General features: G+C 45.6%; 1 protein-coding gene across 2 annotated transcripts; it reads left to right on the top strand.

Annotated features, from left to right (window-relative positions):
• The first annotated feature begins 9,905 nt into the window (after positions 1–9,905).
• On the top strand, positions 9,906–19,592 carry SRSF2 (serine and arginine rich splicing factor 2). Of its 2 annotated transcripts, XR_014225895.1 has the most exons (4): positions 9,906–10,418; positions 17,229–17,514; positions 18,717–18,821; positions 19,242–19,592. XR_014225895.1 is itself a non-coding variant. In XM_082272029.1 (3 exons), the coding sequence occupies exons 1-2, from the start codon at positions 10,063–10,065 to the stop codon at positions 17,506–17,508; spliced, it is 636 nt and encodes a 211-aa protein (XP_082128155.1). In that variant the 5' UTR covers positions 9,906–10,062; the 3' UTR covers positions 17,509–17,514; positions 18,717–18,945. The 2 variants fall into 2 exon arrangements, 1 of the variants encoding a protein (XP_082128155.1); XM_082272029.1 differs by lacking the exon at positions 19,242–19,592 and having other exon boundaries at positions 18,717–18,945.
• Positions 19,593–20,498: the final 906 nt, after the last annotated feature.

Genomic DNA, 20,498 nt, shown 5'->3' on the forward strand with positions numbered 1-20,498 from the left:
CTATTATGACAGGTATTCAAAGCTCCCAACTGTCCCTGATTTCGAGGGATTGTCACTGATTTGGAAAATAGTCCCTCTGTCCCTCTTTATTTGTCCCTCATTTTGGTCTGATCTATATAGTTGTATATAAAATAAACTATTTATTTTTTCAAAACGTGTTTCCCAGTGCTAAACCTTTCATCCAATTGTTAAATTGCTGCATTTGTAAATGTCAAAAGTCAGTATAAAGCAATATTGGGGGTAAAAAATCCCTTGTGGGTCTGACCACTTTACCACCAGAGGATTTTGCTGTCTTATGTCTGGTCCACTTTTTGCGATTCGGCACTGTGCGACTTTAACTGACAATTGCGTGGAAGTGCGACGCCGTACCCAAACTAAATTTATGTCCTTTTTTTCGCACAAACAGAGCTTTCTTTTGGTGGTATTTGATCACCTGTGCGATTTTTACTTTTTGCGCTATAAACAAAAAAAGAGCGACAATTTTGAAAAAATAACAATATTTTTCACATTTTTTTTATATGAAATTCCCCTCCAAAAAAATGTAAAAATCTAAATTTTTTTACATTTTTGGCAAATTTGTTTTCTGCTACCTATATTTGGTAAAAAAAAATCGCAATAAGCGTATTTTGATTGGTTTGCGCAAAAGTTATTGCGTTTACTAACTAAGGGAAAGATTTTTGTCATTTTTTGGTGTTTTTTTTTTTTAACGAGGAATGGCGGCGATCTGCGATTTGTTTTGCGGGACTGCGACATTGCGGCGGACAGATCGGACCCTTGACTGACATTTTTGACACTTTTGGGGGTACCAGTGACATTACTACAGTAATCAGTGCTATAAATATGCACTGTTACTGTAAAAATGACACTGGCAGGGAAGGGTTTAATTTTTATTGGTGATCAAGGGGTTAATGTATGCCTGGTGCTTACTGACATGTTTGGGGGGAGGTGACTATGTGACACAGGGACAGATCGCAGGTTCAGCTATGCTGAACCCTGCAATCTGACCCTGCCTGTCACTTAGGAGATCCGCCCGCTTGTGTTTACACAAGCAGGCGGATCTCCACACTCGATTCCCCGACGATCGGGGAAGTGCGCGCCGCTGAGAAGGGGGAATGTTTGGTGACGTAGGTCTACGTCGCCAGACGTTATCGAGCCACTTTGCCGCAGTACAGCTCTAGTGAGCAGTGCGGAAGTGGTTAACTAATCTTTTTTTTTTTTTTAATAATGCTCCTTTAATGGAGTGTGGCAGGGGTGTGTCCCATGCCTACATACTTTTGGTAATAGGTGTCCCTCATTCCCATCTCAAAAAGTTGGGCGGTATGGGTATTCTGTACTGTAAGTAAAAGATACGAAGCAAAATGATGAGCTTCTATGTAAACATTTAATAGGCCGCCCTCTAGTGCCATGAGGAATATAAAGCTGGAAATGCATTTATATTCCCTCTATTACACTGATACTACTTCTGTATTTCATTATATAGTGGACAAAATATTTACTTTTCTCTCTAGTGTTCTATCACACTGATTTTATAGTTGTCTCCATGCAGTATTTTTTTCTGCCACAAGATGTCCTCAGTCTTCCTGTTCAAATAGCAGCCAGCATCATTCAGCTCATCTCCTTTTAGCCCACACTGTACAATGATGAGCTCACTTCTCTCTCTGCTTTGTCTTCATATCAGCATGCTTCTTGTCAGTGACCTGAACTGAGCTGTGCTGCTTCTTCCTCTCACACTTAGTTCTGCTGTACAACTGAACAAAACCTCCAATAGGCTAATACTAGGCCAAGTTTAGGTGTTTTCATTGCTTGTATTTTAACAGTATAATATTAAAGCGGAGTTCCAGCCATTCAATCACCTGTCCAACGGTCCAGCGATGCGGCCGCCCGAAGCCTCGATCCTCTCCCTCGGCGCCGGCATCACTGCTGTGGGAACCCGGCTGTGACAGTTTGCGGCTTCACAGCCGGGTACCCACTGCGCATGCGCGAGTCGCGCTGCGCGTCTTGATTGGCCGGCAATCTTCTGGGACCTCTGACGTGTCCCAGAAGATTGCAGGGAGGGAGGGGGAGAGGAGAACTTCCGTTCAGGGCGCCGCGGCGCTCCGAGCGGAAGTGGGAGCGGGTACCTGTCAAAACTAGGTACCCGCTCCCCCCCAAAAAAAATTACATGCCAAATGTGGCATGTCAGGGGGTCAGGACTCCCTAAAGCGGAAGTTCCACTTTTGGGTGGAACTCCGCTTTAAGCTACTGTAGCACTGCCCCTTGAAGGCTTTTGGATATTGAACTCTCGGGTCCCCCTGGGTTACCGTTAGCAACTCCGGAGTTCACAATTTAACACTTTAATTCTTGGCTCAGTCAATGATCAGTCCAGGGGTTTGTAGGGGTTTGGTGTTTTATTTTAAATAGGGATGGGAGAAGGGAAGAGTGGGATACTCCAGATTACCTATTCACAAGATATGAGGACTCCTGTCTGATGATGCAGCCAGGCTGCTGATTCATCCTGCCACTAGGTGAATTTGGATTGAGTCTCTATCCAGAAGACTTGACAAACTAATTCTCTTCAGGATACTCTCCTAGTATCCCCTTTCACTTGACACACTGACACCCGTCCTCTGACTATCCTACTCTGGGGTGGCCCCCCTCAGGTCAAGCCCCTTGACATGATCCCCTGTACTCACGATACTGTTTTTTTAGGGTCTCCAGTGTCTCTCCCCCTCTAGTCAGTTCTACTGGACCTCTGGGTTCAGTTCCGTTCCTTTGATCCCCAGACAGACCGCCTGTGACCACGTGCTACCACTACAGAGGAGGAGACAGCTATCACCCTCCCTCTGGGACTCTGCTCACTAGCCAAAGACCCTACAGTATCACAAAGGGGTAATGATTAAGCACCAGACTCCGAAATCATGCGGGTAGGCTAATTGGATCCTGTATAAAAAAATTGGCCCTACTGTGCATGTATGTGAGTTTAGGGACCTTAGATTGTACGCTCCTTGAGGGCAGGGACTGATGTGAATGTGCAATGTATATGTAAAGCGCTGTGTAAATTGACAGCGCTATATAAGTACCTGAAATAAAATAAAATAATAAAGATGTATGTGTGAAACGCGTCTACGTGACCCAATGTTGGTGTCATCACTTTGGAAATTAAAGGCAATTGGAATTCCTGGATGTGCAGCCGTTTCTTTTCTTACAAGTTTTCCACGGAAGCGGGCCGGGGCTAGCACTCTATGGGATATTCCACCTCTAAGCTACCTTCACACACCTGGAGCAGCGTTTTATCCCTTCAGTAAGGGGTGGATGCCGCTCCAGGTGAGAGATAAGTATCCAATCTGCGCTGGGTGCACGTCTAGTCCGTGGACCATGGAGATAACAATAATATAGAAAATGGTTTGACAGCACTCATGTCAGCTGATAAAAAGTCTTTATTTCGGTGGCCCGCACGGGACGCACATGCGTTCATCCCTCTATTGTCAACACCCTACATCCTTCCTCCCTCCCATCCTTACCCGCCACCCCCCCCCTCTCCCTATGCTCCAGGGATGTATCTTCCTTCCCTTCTTTTACTATTCTTTCCATGTCTGGTACATTTGGTCTCGATTCCGAGTGTGTCCGCTTGTAGGACACCCCGAACCTATGCATCACGTTGGTTGTAGTCGTTGTTTGTTATGCCTTTTACACTGCGGACTCCAATCTCGGTGACCTGTATTTTTTGAATGTCATGTATACATGTGTAAAGATCCCTTCACTACTATGTCATTGAGCTTATGGCTCTTGTACTTTATAGTATACGCGATTGCTGACTCTTTTATTTCTGTTCTTTCGATGCACTTTGTATCTTTTCATTGTTTAAATAAAGAATTTGAAAAAAAAAAGTCTTTATTTCTCTAAAAACAGGACAGCACAATGAACAGATGCCTCAAACAGCAGATGCATTTTACTAATCAGGTTTGCTTATTCATTGATGCAATGAATAAGCGAACCTGATTCGTGAAACGCGTCTGTTGTTGGGGCATCTGTTCATTGTGCTGTCATGTTTTTGGAGAAATAAAGACTTTTTATCTGCTGACAAAGACCCTGCAGCACATGTGCTCCTGGCTTTTATAAAGTATCCCATAATGCACTGAGACAGCCGGTCTCCACCAATCACTGGGACTGTATCAAAGCCTGTGTACCCATTGGTCAGATTTCCTCCCACTCTCCAACATGCCTCCCTATTGGACCAGTGTGAAACACTATCTAGACACAATGAATCACATACTGAGCACCCTGAGCAGACCTCACTCACAGATCCTACTCTCTGGTAGGCAGAAAGAAAATCATATAAAGCTCTGTGGAAATGGGAATGTGTAGGCATCGCAGTGAACGAATAACAAGGTTATTTGAATCCCCAACTAGCATTCAGTGCCTTGAAAACCTAAGTATACCCCTTGAAAATTTCCACATTTTGTCATGTTACAACCATAAATGTAAATGTATTTTATTGGGATTTTATGTGACAGACTAACACAAAGTGGCACATAATTGTGAAGTGGAAGGAAAATGATAAATGGTTTTCAAAATTCTTTACAAATAAATATCTGAAAAGTGTGGCGTTCTACCGCTGTATAAGATTACTTATCTCAATCGGAACTGCCCGCACAAAAAATGATAAAAATCTGGTCAGGATGGATAGATGCTTGGGGTTCTACGAGTGCTGATGTCTCTCCCCCAGGTCAAGATGATGTGCCCTCATTTGCATTTACTCCCTGTGTATTCATGCTTCATCCTACCCTTAGGGGGTTCTCCCCTTTTTTTAGGGTTGTGTTAAATATTATCCTTTGTTCTTCCTTCTGCCCCCCTCTTTTATCCTTCCTCTTCTGTGCAGAATTCTCTCTGCTCCCCCCCCCCCCTCCTTGTACTCCCCTATTTTTCTTCCTTTATTTCTATAGTATAGCTTACTTACGTAGATAATTGTTTTGTTTTTTATTATCAGATTTAGATTTATTCTGTTTCCTGGCATGTTCCATTAGTTCACTTACTCAATAATTCATTTTGTTACGAATTTAATGCCTAATGTGCTTTGTACACTGCTTGAATGTCTGATATTTTGAATAAACTATTTTTCTTGTAAAAAAAGAAAAGTGTGGCGTGCATTTGTATCCAGTTCATCTGAGCAGAGCACCTTCTTCCACAGGTTTGCTGTGTCCCCCACATGGCTTATCGCAAACTGCAAACAGGACTTCTTATGGCTTTCAACAAGTTCTTTCTTCTTGCCATTCTTCCATAAAGGCCAGATTTGTGGAGTGCATGACTAAGGGCTCTTTCACACAGGCAGACCGTTCAGATCCGCCTGTCAGTTTTTTTGGCGGATCTGAACGGTCCCCCCATGCATCCCTATGGGGCATCGGATGTCAGCGGAGACATGGCCGCTGACATCCGATCCGTCAAATCTGGACGGATGGAAACACTATTTTCCATCCATCCAGCGGATCGGACGAGAACGGACCGACGGTCCATTCCCATCTGATTCCCCCATAGAGATGTATGGGGAACTGACAGCTGTGTCTCCGCACACAGCACAGAGACACAGCTGTCCTCCTGCTGCTCAGCGGTGGATCGGCTGATCGATCCCCTGCTGATATAAACTGAGTCCGTCCAACGGACGGGCTGTGTGAAAGGGGCCTAATAGTTGTCCTGTGGACAGATTCTCCCACCTGAGCTGTGGATCTCTGCAGCTCCTCCAGAGTTACCATGGGCCTCTTGGCTGCTACTCTGATTAATGTTCTCCTTTCCCGGCTTGTCAGTTTAGGTGGATGGCTATGTCTTGGTAGGTTTGCAGTTGTGCCATACTCTTTCCATTTTCAGATGATGGATTGAACAGTGCTCCGTGAGATGTTCAAACCTTGGGATATATTTGTATGACCTAACCCTGCTTTAACCTTTTCCACAACTGTATCCCTGACCTGTCTGGTGTGTTCCTTGGCCTTCATGATGTTGTTTATTCGCTAAGGTTCTCTAACAAACCTCTGAGGGCTTTACAGAACAGTTGCACACAGGTGGACTCTATTTACTAATTAGGTGGCTTCTGAAGGCATTTGGTTCAACTAGATTAAAGCAGAGCACAAGTCGCATTACATGTGAAAATCAATGGTTCCCTATGAGAGCTGTCTTAACTGGTCCAAGTTTAAAAATGCTTACTGCACTACTTTGGTCTGACTTGGGCACGATTTCAGCCCATTGATTTGAATGAAAGTCGGGATCATCTTAAAGCGGAGTTCCACCCAAAAGTGGAACTTCTGCTCATTTGCTTTCCCCCCCCCTCCAGTGCCACATTTGGCACCTTTCATGGGGGAGGGGGGAACAGGTACCTGTTTTTGACAGGTGCCCTCCCCCACTTCCGGGGGGAAGGCGCCGCATTGCTGTTCTTCGGAAGTTTGGCCCCCTCCTCTTTCCCCCGCCGCCAAGCCAATCCGAATGCGCAGCTCGCTTCGCGCATTAGGGACCCACCCGTGAAGCCGCAAGGCTTCACTGCCGGGTTCCCTCACCGGCAATGGCGGCGGCAGCACCCGACAGCCGATGGAAACATCGGCTGTGGTGCCGACATTGCTGGACTCAAGGACAGGTAAGTGTCCCAATATTAAAAGCCAGCAGCTACAGTATGTGTAGCTGCTGACTTTTAATTTTTGGAGGGGGAGGGGGTGAGACTGGAACACCGCTTTAACTGATTGGACTTGTGGCATGGGACTTGTGCTCTGAGGATCTTATGGATCTTGAGGGGGAACCCCACGACAAAATTGAAAAAAAAAAACAGCGTGTGCCCCCCCCCCCTCCAAGTACATACCAGACCTTTTGAGTCTGGTATGGATCTTAAGGGGGAGCCCCATGCCAAAACTGTGTGGGGGGTGGCCTAACTGGAGGGAGACAAAGATCTGTATTCTCCATCTTCCTCTGTGGCAGAACAGCAGTCTGCCTTGTTTACATAGGCAAACCACCGTTCTACCTCTCCTCCGATCGGTGGGTCCCCGTGGACATTGCATCCCCTGGACCTGCTGATTGGTTCCTACTGTGTCCAATCACAGCGGGAGCAGGTGGCCTGCGGTGCACGCCCCAAAGCACATGCCACCGTACGGTATATCTGCGTGGGGCAGTCCTCAAGTGGTTAAACCCAAACACATATGAATTTCACTGGTTCTGGTGCTAACTTAATGCAGATAAGGCACTGAGTTTAATTATCACCTAAATCAGCCATAGAACCTATACAATCAATATGTGTTAGGTTTCAAAGGGATGAGGCGGCATCTCAACGCTTCACGGAGGCGCCCGTGTGAAAGGGGCCTTTGGGCTTGTTTACGCTTGCAATTATGGGTCAGTAAAACCCTGTGTTTGAGCCGCATTTTTAGCAGCCCTCTACAGTGGGCTAAAGATGACGTCAGTCGGTCTCAGCACACGAAAGATCGCAACCATATGGTCGGGATCTGCCCATCTGCCTGGACTGGCATTCCGGCTTACCCCCTTGGCAAGCCGCTGGGAGCCTGAGCCGGCCGCTCCTGCCCACTAACACAGCACTCGAGCACTGGAGAGGCAGAGCAAACAGGGGTGACTAACAATAGCTTTGCTCAGGGAGCTCTGAGAACCGAGCAGTTGGCAGTGTTTGATCACTCGTTCTCAGCCTTAGAGCCAGCGGGGGACTGATGCAGCATTGGGGCGAATGCTGCATCCACATAGGTATAGTTCCAAAATAAGAACAATTCACGCACTTCTTTTAAAGGTATTTAATCACACCCAGATCGGTGAGATCAAATGCTTTTGATTTTTCTTTTTAAATAGTGCCGTTTACATCTGCGTAAACCGAAAGCACTGTCATGTCATAGCTTCCAGGTTACTATATCATAGAGCCCAGCAAAGCCGATCAGGTGATCCGGGTGCAGATGGCGTGGTACGCCATGAAAGGGGCCTTTGGGCTTGTTTACGCTTGCAATTAGGGGTCAGTAAAACCGTGTGTTTGAGCCGCATTTTTAGCAGCCCTTTATTGCTCCCCCTTTTGCTGCTGAGGCAGCAGCCAGGGCTGTACATGGTCAGAACTCTGTTTCGTGGATGGAATTTTACCTCTTGCTGCATTCGCCGGGTGGTACTGCCTGCCAAGCACGACCCATTCAAGTAAATGAGGCTGTGCTGCAATACGGTTGTTGTCCGGTATTTAGGGGTGATACAACACTGCCTGTCTATTGCTGTCTGAAGAGCAGACATCTCAAGTCTCCCGCAAGTCGCGGGAGACTCCCGGTTTCCGCCCTGAGCTCACGGACACCCGCGAGCTCAGAGCAATATCCCGGCTGTGTGTCAGTCACTGAGTGTCATGACTCATGTCGATGATGAGTCAGCCTGCAGTGAGTGAGAGCGGAGCTGCTGTAAGGACGGCTCACAGGTGGAGTGATATCACATGCACTCCGCCTGTGGGAGGAGCGGCAGAGAGGAAGCAATGGCTTTGCTCTCTACTTCAGCCACATTCGTCCACTCCAGGAGGCATTGTGGCGCGCGCGGGATCGGCCACAACACAGTGACCAACTCACCTAACCCAGAGGCCAGCACGCACCAGAGAGCAGCAGCAGTGACCAGACCAGCACCAGAGGCCAGCACCAGGTACCAGTGACCAGGACCATTACCAGCACCAATGACCACTACCAGCACCAGTGACCAGGCCAGCACCAGTGACCACTACCAGTACCAGCACCAGTGACCAGGCCAGCACCAGTGACCACTACCAGCACCAGTGACCATTACCAGCACCAGTGACCAGGCCAGTACCAGTGACAATTACCAGTGACCATTACCAGCACCAGTGACCACTACCAGCACCAGTGACCATTACCAGCACCAGTGACCAGGCCAGTACCAGTGACAATTACCAGTGACCATTACCAGCACCAGTGACCAGGCCAGTACCAGTGACAATTACCAGTGACCATTACCAGCACCAGTGACCAGGCCAGTACCAGTGACAATTACCAGTGACCATTACCAGCACCAGTGACCAGGCCAGTACCAGTGACAATTACCAGTGACCACTACCAGCACCAGTGACCATTACCAGCACCAGTGACCAGGCCAGTACCAGTGACAATTACCAGTGACCATTACCAGCACCAGTGACCAGGCCAGTACCAGTGACAATTACCAGTGACCATTACCAGCACCAGTGACCAGGCCAGTAACCAGTACCAGCACCAGTAACCACTACCAGTGACCATTACCAGCATCAGTACCAGTGACCAGTACCAGCACCAGTACCAGTGACCAGCCCCAGTGACCAGGTATACTAATTACATTTTATTTCATTTTTCTCTGGTTGTGTTAAATTGGGAAGGGGGCGCGGTGGTGGCGGCGTGTGTGGGGGGGGGGGGGCGCGGCCGCGGCGTGCGTGGAGGGGGGGGGGGCACCTCCCTGAAATGAGTTTTTGCAGGTTGGGATGTCCGGAAGAGTGATCCAAACGCTGATTGAGTTTCACACAGCAAAGCAAGTGCAACCAAGGCCTTGAAAACAATATAATAAAAAATAGATTGCAAGGCCCATAGTTATGTGTACGGATGACTTCTGGAGAATAACAATATAGCGTCTCTTTATACTGATTGCAATGCTGCTTTATGTATTTTTCGGGTATTCGGTTTTAATAAAGTATTCTGTAGTTTTTCTGCAACCTTTGACAAGTTTATTTCAGTACGGCCCGTATACACCATGCCACCCTCAGCCCAGCCTGGCCTGGCACACGTCCACCTATATGGCGGGCTTTTCAACGACGGAACACCACCGTCCGCCATCTTATCTGAGGAGGTAGCCATTGGGGCGCCAGTGACGTAACCAACCAATGAGACGCCGAGACACGCTCACCTCCGAAGACGTGATTGGCTGTAATGAGGGGCGGGAAGTCTATTCTTCCAGCCGCCGCCATTTTGTGTGGTGATAAGGAAGTGCAGTCGGCGGCGGTCGGCCTCCCTCACGCTATTATCGTGTGAAGTCCGCACAAGGCGGAACGCTGTTTCTTCTCGCAGTTCCTCTACCTCAGCCACCGTGCCGTTTCCCGGCAGTTTAGCCGCTATGAGTTACGGGCGGCCACCGCCGGACGTTGAAGACATGACGTCCCTCAAAGTGGACAACCTGACGTATCGGACCACCCCGGAGACTCTGCGGCGAGTGTTCGAGAAGTACGGCCGGGTGGGCGATGTGTACATCCCCCGGGACCGCTACACCAAGGAGAGCCGAGGCTTCGCCTTCGTGCGCTTCCACGACAAGAGAGACGCCGAGGATGCGATGGACGCCATGGACGGGGCCGTGCTGGACGGCCGGGAGCTCCGGGTGCAGATGGCGCGGTACGGCCGACCTCCAGACTCTCTCCATGGACGCCGGGGACCCCCGCCCAGGAGGTACGGGGACTACGGGCGCCGCAGCAGGAGGTGAGTGCTGGGGATTGATGGATGGGGAAGAGGGTGCAGCGCCACCTATGGACAGGGCTCAGGTAGTGCATCGGCCCGGGCTTTGTACTTCATCCATCTGCGGCCCATGTGAGCCAAGATGGCGCCGCCCGCGAGGAATCCAATGTGATCTGTTCTCTAGAACATGGGGCCCTCATTCTGTGCTATGCAGCCATTCTCCAGTCATAGTGTGGGGTGCCGGGCATCATTGAGCCTAGAGGTACCTCTGGCACTGGGCTCCCATCCATGCCTTATCCTTTGATAAAGGAGCTGCGCTTTACATTTGCAGGGTGCCAATAGAGAGCTAAAGGGCAAAACCTAGGGAGGGTTCCCATTGTCATCTGTTTTGTATCTGTGTCCTGTTGGAAACATTTTCCTTCAGTTTCTGTCCAATAGCCCAACAAGAAATGAGAACATCTCTGCAAATTCAACACTAGGCTCCGTTCACATCTAGGCGATTTGGGGTGTTTTTGGGGAGTTTTTCTGCTCTAGGATCAGCTCTCAAAATGCCCAACAAGACAAATCCTATTCATTTCAATGGCCCCTGTTCACATCTGAGCGTCTTGATGCTGTATACAAAACGCCCAACGCTCAAAAAAGTACATGAGCTTCTTTTTGGGCAGATTACAGGCGTTTTCCATTGATCTCTATTCAATCTAAAATCGCGGTAAAAAACGTGCGAAAACGCTACGCTCAGGTGTGAATGTAGCCTTAGGCTCCATTCACACCTGGGTGTTTTTGTTTTGGGCGTTTTACAGGCGTTTTTTGTGCAGGCGTTTTTAGATTGAATAGAGACCAATGGAAAACGCCTGTAATCTGCCCAAAAAGAAGCTCATGTACTTTTTTGAGCGTTGGGCGTTTTGCTTCAGGCGTTTAAACTCTCAGATGTGAACCATTTAAATGAATGGGGTTTTACTTGTTGGGCGTTTTGGAAACGTTTCTTTTGAGTGTTTTTGGAGCTGAAAACGCCCATGTGTGAATGGAGCCTTAGGCTACGTTCACACCTGAGCGTAGCGTTTTCGCGCGTTTTTTACCGTGATTTACAGGCGTTTTTTTGTGCAGGCGTTTTTAGATTGAATAGAGACCAATGGAAAACGCCTGTAATCTGGCCAAAAAGAAGCTCATGTACTTTTTTAAGCGTTGGGCGTTTTGCTCAGATGTGAACAGGGGCCATTGAAATGAATAGGATTTGTCTTGTTGGGCGTTTTGAGAGCTGATCCTAGAGCAGAAAAACTCCCCAAAATGCCTACATGTGAGAGGAGCCTTAGGCTCCATTCACACCTGGGCGTTTTCAGCTCCAAAAACGCTCGAAAAAAACGTTTCCAAAACGCCCAACAAGTAAAACCCCGTTCATTTAAATGGCCCCTGTTCACATCTGAGCGTTTTAACGCCTGAAGCAAAACTCCCAACGCTCAAAGTACATGAGCTTCTTTTTGGGCAGATTACAGGCGTTTTCCATTGTTCTCTATTCAATCTAAAAACGCCTGCACAAAGAACGCCCATAAAAAACGCCCAGGTGTGAATGGAGCCTCAGGCACCATTCACACTTGAGCGTAGCATTTTTGCGCGTTTTTGGAGGCAGGCATTGACATCTATCAAACACTTGTAATCAGCCCAAAAAGAAGCTCAAGTACTTTTTTCAGTTACAGGCGTTTTGCGAAACGCTCAGATGTGAACCGGGGCCATTTAAATGAATGGGGTTTTACTTGTTGGGCGTTTTGGAACGTTTTTTTTTTTTTGAGCGTTTTGGAGCTGAAAAACACTCAAATGCCCAGGTGTGACTGGAGCCTTAGGCTAAGTTCACATGTAGGCGTTTTTGGGGAGTTTTTCTGCTCTAAGATCAGCTCTCAAAACGCCCAACAAGACAAATCCTATTCATTTCAATGGCCCCTGTTCACATCTGAGCGTTTTGACACTGAGCAAAACGCTCAAAGTACATGAGCTTCTTTTTGGGCAGATTACAGGCGTTTTCCATTGGTCTCTATTCAATCTAAAACCACCTGCACAAAAAACACCTGTAAATAACGGTTAAAATCGCGGTAAATGCTACGCTCAGGTGTGAATGTAGCCTTAGGGAGCTCTTTGACACCGTTTACACGAAGTAATCAGTATTTCTTAGAAATTTTAATTATATATATGTATATACATGTGTGTGTGTGTGTGTGTGTGTGTGTGTGTGTATATATGTGGTGTATATATTTTTTTTTAAAGCAGAGTCCTGGAGAATAGATTAGTGGGTTTTGCAAATTTTTTTTGTCACAATGTTTTTTTTTTTTAGGCGGGGGAATACACTTTAATGGAAAAAAACACAATACCGAATTTTTTGGTAAAATATATAAAATGATACACCCAGTAAATATGCTTAACATGTTGCACTTAAAGATTACATTACGACTTGAATTTTACTATCCATAGGTGGCGCTTTAAAAGTTACCACTTTAGATTTCCAGAGGAGGCCTGGTGGCAGAATTGCTGCCCATGAACTGGGGTTTGCAGTGATACCTCAAAAGTGTGATGATGGCTGTATGTTTGGGGGGATGGGGGCACTTTTTTATTTTTACTCAGTCGCTTTTGCTTTATCACTTTCTTAGGAAATGTAAAACTCCTTTTGAGATCAACTGGCATGTGAAAGGTATTCGTTGTATGGAGATCTGGTGTCTATAAGACTCCAAATCCCTCCTCTCTGCCTAAAGTGGTTCTAAAGGCAGTAGTTTTTTTTTTTTTCCATCTTAATGCATTAAAGCGGTTGTATCCCGCTTTTTGACACTTTTACCTACAGGTAAGCCTATAATAAGGCTTACCTGTAGGTACAAATAATATCTCCTAAACCGGCACGGTTTAGGAGATATTTACAGTGCATGCAGCCGCTCGCGCGAGCGGCGCATGCGCTCTGAAGGTTCGGGGGGACCTTCAATTAACTTGCCGGGAGCTTGCCGGAAAAATCACTCCCACGCGCATGCGCGGGAGTGACGTCATCGCGGCTCCGGCCAATCAGCGCGCTGGAGCCGTCTCTTCCGGCCAATCAGCACGCCAGAGCCGCCGAACCCGGAAGAGACGACGAGGGATCATGGCAGCGCCCGCATCGATGTCCGGGGGTCCGTGTCGGGGCTTCGTTTTAAGGTAAGTTAAACATAATGGGCTAGTATGCGATGCATACTAGCTCATTATGCCTTGTCTTGCAGGTTTTTTTTTTTATAGGGTTTACAACCGCTTTAAGATAAAAACCTGTGTGCAGCCGCCCACCTCCCAAATACCTGAGCCCTGCCTCGATCCGGCGATGTTGCGCAAGAGCCTCAGCTGCCCAGTACTCTCATTCATTGGCTGGGACAGCAGCAAGTCAGTGAGCCTATGAAGAGAGAGGGAAGGGGCGCGACTGAGACACACCTCTGTATGTGCAGCAGCACAGGGGCTCCCATAGCATGCTACTTGCTTTGAGGGCACTTGATGGGAGGGTGGTAAGTGTAATTTTAAACAAATAGGCTTTGAACAGCTTTGGCTGTACTTCTTCTGTGGGTCACCAGAGTACAGTTCGTTCTGAACTCCTGTGATCATTTTCAGCAGACAATGGGCTAAAGATGTCGTCAGTTGGTCCCAGCACAGGAAAGATCGCAAACCATATGGTCGGGATCGGCCCACCTGCCTGAACTGGCATTCTGGCTTACCCTCTTGATGAGCTGCTGGGACTCTGAGCCGGCCGCTCCTGCCCACTGCACAGCACTCTACTGAGCACTGGAGAGGCAGAGCAAACGGGTGACTAACAATAGCTCTGCTCAGGGAGCTCTGAGAACCAAGCAGTTGGCAGTGTTCACTCTTCTCAGCCTTAGAGCCAGCGGGGGAGTGATGCAGCATTGGGGCGATGCTGCATCCACATAGGTATAGTTCCAAAATAAAAACAATTCACGTACTTCTTTTGAAGGCATTTAATCACACCCAGATCAGTGAGATCAAATGCTTTTTATTTATTTTTTTTTAAATGGTGCCGTTTACATCTGCATAAACCGAAAGCAGTGTCATGTTATAGCTTCCGGGTTTCTATATCATAGAGCCCAGAAAAGCCGATCAGGTGTTTAGGGCCATAAAACATGGCGCTTAGTAAAGTTGCGCTATATACAGCCGCTTATTAATTTACAGGTCATACATATGAAGGTGGTAATGAGGTTAATGTACAGGTCACATGTAGTGGCGGGGGGTTAGTATACAGAGCGCAGGGAAAGGATTCTACCAATATGGTATTGCTTCCAGACTACAAAGCAAGAAACCTGATTTTTTTATGAATGGTAAATTGGTATTCAGGCAGAGAACCTGATCACATGACTTTTCAAAGTCACGCCTTTGTTCCTTCTGCAGCATTATGCCAAGCACAATGCATGGCTTCATAGGGCAGTTGCCTGCATGCACTTCTATACGGGTTAGGCGATGGTAAATTCATTTTATTAATGACTTGTAAAATTCAGTCATAATGCAGAGTAAAACTGGTGTTCAGTGGAGAGCAGATATGAGCCCCATTCCTACACTCCATTTACTGTGCCAACACCTGAAATTTCTGTGTAAGTTTTGACTTTAGCAGGGCAAATTCCAAACTCAGGAAAGGGTTAAAGTAAACCTTGCAAAACAACCCATTCCATTTAAAATAGAAATGCAAGAAAAATTAGTGTGCATGTATTAAAGTACATTGTAAATGCTGTAAGGCTGGCCATAACAGGATTTGACTCCGCAGGAATCGTCTGAGATTCAAACGGGTAGGCTGAATGTACCGAGTTGATCGATCAACCTGGGTACAACCATTATGGCTACAGCTGCTAGGGATAATCACTGTTTTCTCCCACCAGGGGCGGCTTCCCTCCCTGGTGGGAGAAGACAATTGCTTGGAAGGAGGGATTTCTCTTGGCACTGCCTGTGTTGATGGGGGAATCCTTGAAATGTATTTTCCTGCAACCCGTTGCATGAAAATTGTCACCGTGTATGGCCAGCCTAAGTGATTATATGACCTTTGTACACAGCTGCATAAGGGGCATGGAGAGCTGGGGGTGGAGATTGCAGGACAACAGGCAGGTAGGTGGTGAGCTCTAAATTCTATTGCAGCCACAATAGGTTTGATGTGATTCTATGCCTGGTGTGGTCCTTTTTAAAATGGGAAAGCAGAGGTAACAGCAGAAACACCATGTATTTCACACAAAGAAAGTGAACAGGATCATTTTTAGTACATGGTACAACATGCACATCAAAATATTTAAATAAAATACACATTAAACATTATTTGCTACTATCCTGATGTACTGGGCAGCAAATGAATCGCTCATTCATTAGTTTTTCTTCCTTTCCCTTCTGTGGTAAGAGGAAGGATAAGCTCACAGATGTAAACACTGCTGTTTACTTTTGTGATTGGCATGTGTATGACCAATCTTGGTGATCGCATGGTACAGAGCTGCTCAAATTGGCTGTCAGTGTCTGAACAGTCAGGATGGGTTCCTGATGGTGTTTTAGTCAGTGCCAGGCAGCCCAGGGTAAAAGTCTACCTTTTTTCAGTTTTAGGACATCAGTGATAGTGGTTAAACAGACCAAGAGATGAGAGAAATTCTTTGCTGGGAGTTGCTTGCACACTGTGAAGCCTGATACACTGAGGTTTTTTTTTCCACTGTACTCCCTATGTAACATTAGTACAGCGATTTCCCGCTGAGCTATTGTGTAGCAGTTCATATTTACAATGTTTATGCTGATAAAATAGTAATTTAAAGGTCCCATAACTAGAATGTAGGAAATGTGTGAAATTTAGAACTTTTTAGCCCAAGAAGAATTGCTTTTAAGATAAATACTTGTGGTTGGAAATTTGTCAGGAGAATCTTAAAGTGGAACTAAACCCAGCTGTTTCCAAAAACAATTACATTTAAAGTCCAAGATACGTGAAATCCTACCTGTAGTTAAATCTGCTCCCTCCCCCATTCTAAAACCTATTTTAACTACCCTGTCAAGGAAAGGTGCGTATACCCTTACTGATGGTAATTTGGTCAGATCATCTCCCCACTTTATTCAAATCCAAAGAGTTTTGCCTTTAACACTTGAAATTGTAAACAAACAAAAAAAACACACATTTTTGGACATCTTTTGTTTGTAGGGTAGTTTGTAAGAATAGTCTTAGAAGGGGAATGGGAGCAGGTTTAGGATGTGACAGACCTTCAGGAGGCTGTCTGTAAAAAAAAAAAAAAAAAAAAATCACAAAATACAAATCCTATAGTTGCTGACTTTTAATAAATGGACACTTACCTGTCCAAGGATCCAGTGCTGTCCTTACCCGGGGTAGTTCATCCTAACTATGGGCAGCTAGCTGTGCGGCTTTTGGCTTCACAGTTGGCTGGCCACTGTGCTTTGTGAATGGTACCGCAGTCTTCTGGGACCTGTGACGTTTCCCAGAAGATTCGGAGGTGGAGGGGGTCTAGGTACCTGCTACCACCTCCAAAATTGCATGCAAGTGTTATGCCCCGTACACACGTGCAGATTATCTGCAGACTTTTGTCTGCAGACTTACATTTTCTATGTAGTGCAAGGGCCTGCCGGATTGCATACAAATTGAAAGTGTTTTGGTTTGACCTCATATTATATGGTTTTGGTAAGTCTGCAGACAAAAGTCTGCAGATAATCTGCACGTGTGTATGGGGCATTAGGCAGAGGAGTTTGTAAGGATGTTTTAAAGTGGAACTTCCCATTTTGGGTGGAGATCTTTAAAAAAAAAAAATTTGGGATTGTCAAAGGATCCACATTCATTTTTGCACTTACTGAATATATTTTTGCTTTTAGCCCAAGAAGACGACGGTATAGCAGATCCAGAAGCAAGAGTCGATCCAGGTCACGCAGCCGGTCCCGTTACAGCCGATCAAAGTCTCGTTCACGAACCAGATCCCGTTCTCGCTCTAGTTCTAAACCCCGTTCTGTTCGGAGGTCCTCCTCTGTGTCCAGATCTCGCTCTCGCTCCAGGTCTAGAGCAAAGGTTACTCCTCCACCAAAGAACTCAAAATCCAGATCCAGGTCCCCATCACCTCCAAAGTCTCCTGAAGAAGAAGGAGCAGTATCATCTTAGACGAAGGTAATGCTTTCCATAAGCAGGTGCTTAGGGTGTAATTGAGGATTAAATACAGATCATTTAGCCTAGTATATAAAGTCTTGTTCTCACTAAATCACCTGTTGCAGAGCAAGGTTTGTATATGTTTTGATGCAGTTTAAATTGCTGGGGATTGTGGGAATTTAAATTGTTATGTTTGGGGTGTCATTTGATTACTGTTTAAACCAGTATCTGCATTTTCCCCTCAAAGCTGCGGGCTCCAGTTGCTTAAGGAGTAGTGAGCTGTATTGCAGATATTAAGTGGTTTTTCCTGATCCTCCAGGGAGCAGTTTCTGTGGGCGTGTAATGGAGCAGGTTTGTGTCTGTTGTTAAAGATGCACTATCCTGGATTCTGTCAGACTTGCTGCTAAATTCCTGTTTGCCATTTTTCATTCATTAGAGCCAAAAGAAGCTTTATTTATTCTTGGGGGTCTATTTATAAAGGGGCAAATGTGATCTTTCACACTGTTCGCCATTGGTATTTCCCAATTTGAATTCTATTTTTTTTTTTAACTACTGAGTTGGATATCTGTCCATTGGAAATATGGATTTTTGTCTAGATCAGGTGGATAGGTTCATTAAATACATCTTACCTAATTTTCACTGGTTTTGTAATGAATGGGAATGTTACCAATGGGTTGGGGCATATTCAGGAAGCTCAATCTTCCTGGATTTGTCAATTTTTTTCTTTTTTATAAATGGGCTCCTAAGCAGTTAAAAGGATTATAATAAAACGTAGAAATGCATAACATTTTCTAGTCACAATTACATTATTTGCCTATACATGTTTTAACAAACACTACGCGGCTCCGTTTGATTCTTAACCACAGTTTAGATTGACTCTACTGATATCATACTTGTTAATCATAGGACTACCTCTTTTCCAAGGATAGTGTGTCTTTAGTACATTAACTGTTTGATCTTTTCAGCTGTAACATAAGCTTTTAACCTAAAGTCCAATTAAAGCCCTCAAAGCACATGCACAAACTTTTTTATATGAAGTTATGACTGCAGATAAACTCATTCGCCTCACCACAGTATAGATTGATCACATCCTGCTGGTAAACACTCGTGTGGTTTTCCCCCCCCAAGTCAACATTAAGTGTCCCTAAAAGATCTCCCTCTCGTGTGCACAGCTTGACTGCTGTTGAATGGAATATTCATTGTCTTCTATTCTCTGCCACCAGTGTCAACTGAAAGAATGCAACACGCTGGATATGTCTAGGATGATCACTCAGTAGCTCGGCAGCCCTTGTGAATACCCACGGAGCAAGCAACAGCCTTCCGAAAAGGTGGTTATTTGTATTTTTCGTTTAAGTTTTATCAGTTTCACTTGCGCCTTGTCTGGCAGACTTTATATGTGCCATTTTGTTGCTCTTATTCAAATTCCTTGTAACTTAGTTAATAAAGTTCATTGTTTGCTTTAAAAAACAAAAGATAACTTGTTAAAAAAGGGTATCTTTCAACTCCAGTGGGGTTGCTAGATGGTATTGACAGTTTTACTGAACTGTAAATGCCTGTGCTTGGACATAAAGCATCCGTAATCATTTAATTCATTTTGAAATGTTTCCTGTATGTAAATGCATTTTAATAGATAATGCTTGAAAGCTATTGTATTTTGTATCAAATGTTGATGTAACAATGTTTGCAAGGGAGTATTTTTATTTGACCACAACTCTAATCTTTTCTCTTGTGTATTTTTTGTGCACTAGGCGCAGTTGTGTAGCAGTTGAGTAATGCTGGTTAGCTGTTAAGGTGGCGTGTTGCAGTGCAGAGTGCTTGGCTGTTTCCTGTTTTCTCCCGATTGCTCCTGTGTAACGCAGAAAACAAATGGCTGTCCAGTTTGTTAGAATTCCTGACAACTGCACGTCCTGTCGCCCGGGCCATGCATAAAATATTGGAGCATACAGTGAGCACCTCTGATGATGTACACCTTATTTTTCTGAAAATGGTAACTCCAAAAATGTAATATCATGCAAGTGTTTTGTTTGTATCAATTTGAATATAACATGCTCTAACATTCTGTAATATAACCACTGTTTATGTAGTAAATAAACTCTTGTTTAAAAAAAGACTGACTTTATTTAAGGAATTGTATACAACTCTTATTGCTAAGTATTTGAGTACAATATGCAATAATCACTTGGTAAAATGTAGGCATAACTATTGCCAGAAGAGTGTGATTGTGCACGGTGCATTCGGGATTTATTTTCAGTGTTCCACTACATTGGCTTCCTATAGGGTTCTAGGATTATTTCTCTCGGCTCAGGAGAAGGGCACCCTAGAACCCTATGTGAAGCTACTTTACTGCAGTGGGGTGTAAACAAACTCTGGAGGCTGCAGGAACATACACAGTAAGGTAAACATCTGGTGACAGGAGGGATGGCTAAAGTGAGCTTTTAATTCTTGGTGTGGGAAATCTTTTTTTCCTTTTTAAAACTGGGAAAAAGTTTTTTGTTCATTGACAGACACGGCTCCTGATCTTCTTAACCATTGGGTTATACTGCTCCCTCCCTACAGGAGTAGAACACTAGGCAGAAAAGTCTGACTACTCTTATGGGCAGTCCCAGGGGGTATACTCCCTCTGTTATAGGTACTCAATTTTTTTTTTCCTGCCTAGTCAGGAGTAAGGACCTAGTCCCTTGCCTGGAATCTCTGGTCCTGGCAATTTTTTCTTTAGATTTTTTTTTTTTTTCTTGTGAGGTCTATAATCAACTGCCGGACTGGGCGACGGGCTGCATGATCTAGATCCAGTGGTCATCCCAGTCTGGCCAACGAGCGTGTGCAGACCTCAGCTCCGCGCTAGGTCAGCCATGGCATAGCCTCATCAGATGAAGGCCCGGCATGCGAGTTAAATGACTCGCAAGGTCTTATATGGCCGTGTCTCAGCTGCAGTCACTGCATTCCGCCTCACTGACAGCCCCCCATTTAGATGGAGAGGAGGTTCTGTCTGGAGCGGTGCCTGCCTG

The sequence above is a fragment of the Pelophylax lessonae genome, assembly GCF_965119305.1.
Source record: "Pelophylax lessonae genome assembly, chromosome: 11".
Classification (NCBI taxonomy): Eukaryota; Metazoa; Chordata; class Amphibia; order Anura; family Ranidae; genus Pelophylax; species Pelophylax lessonae.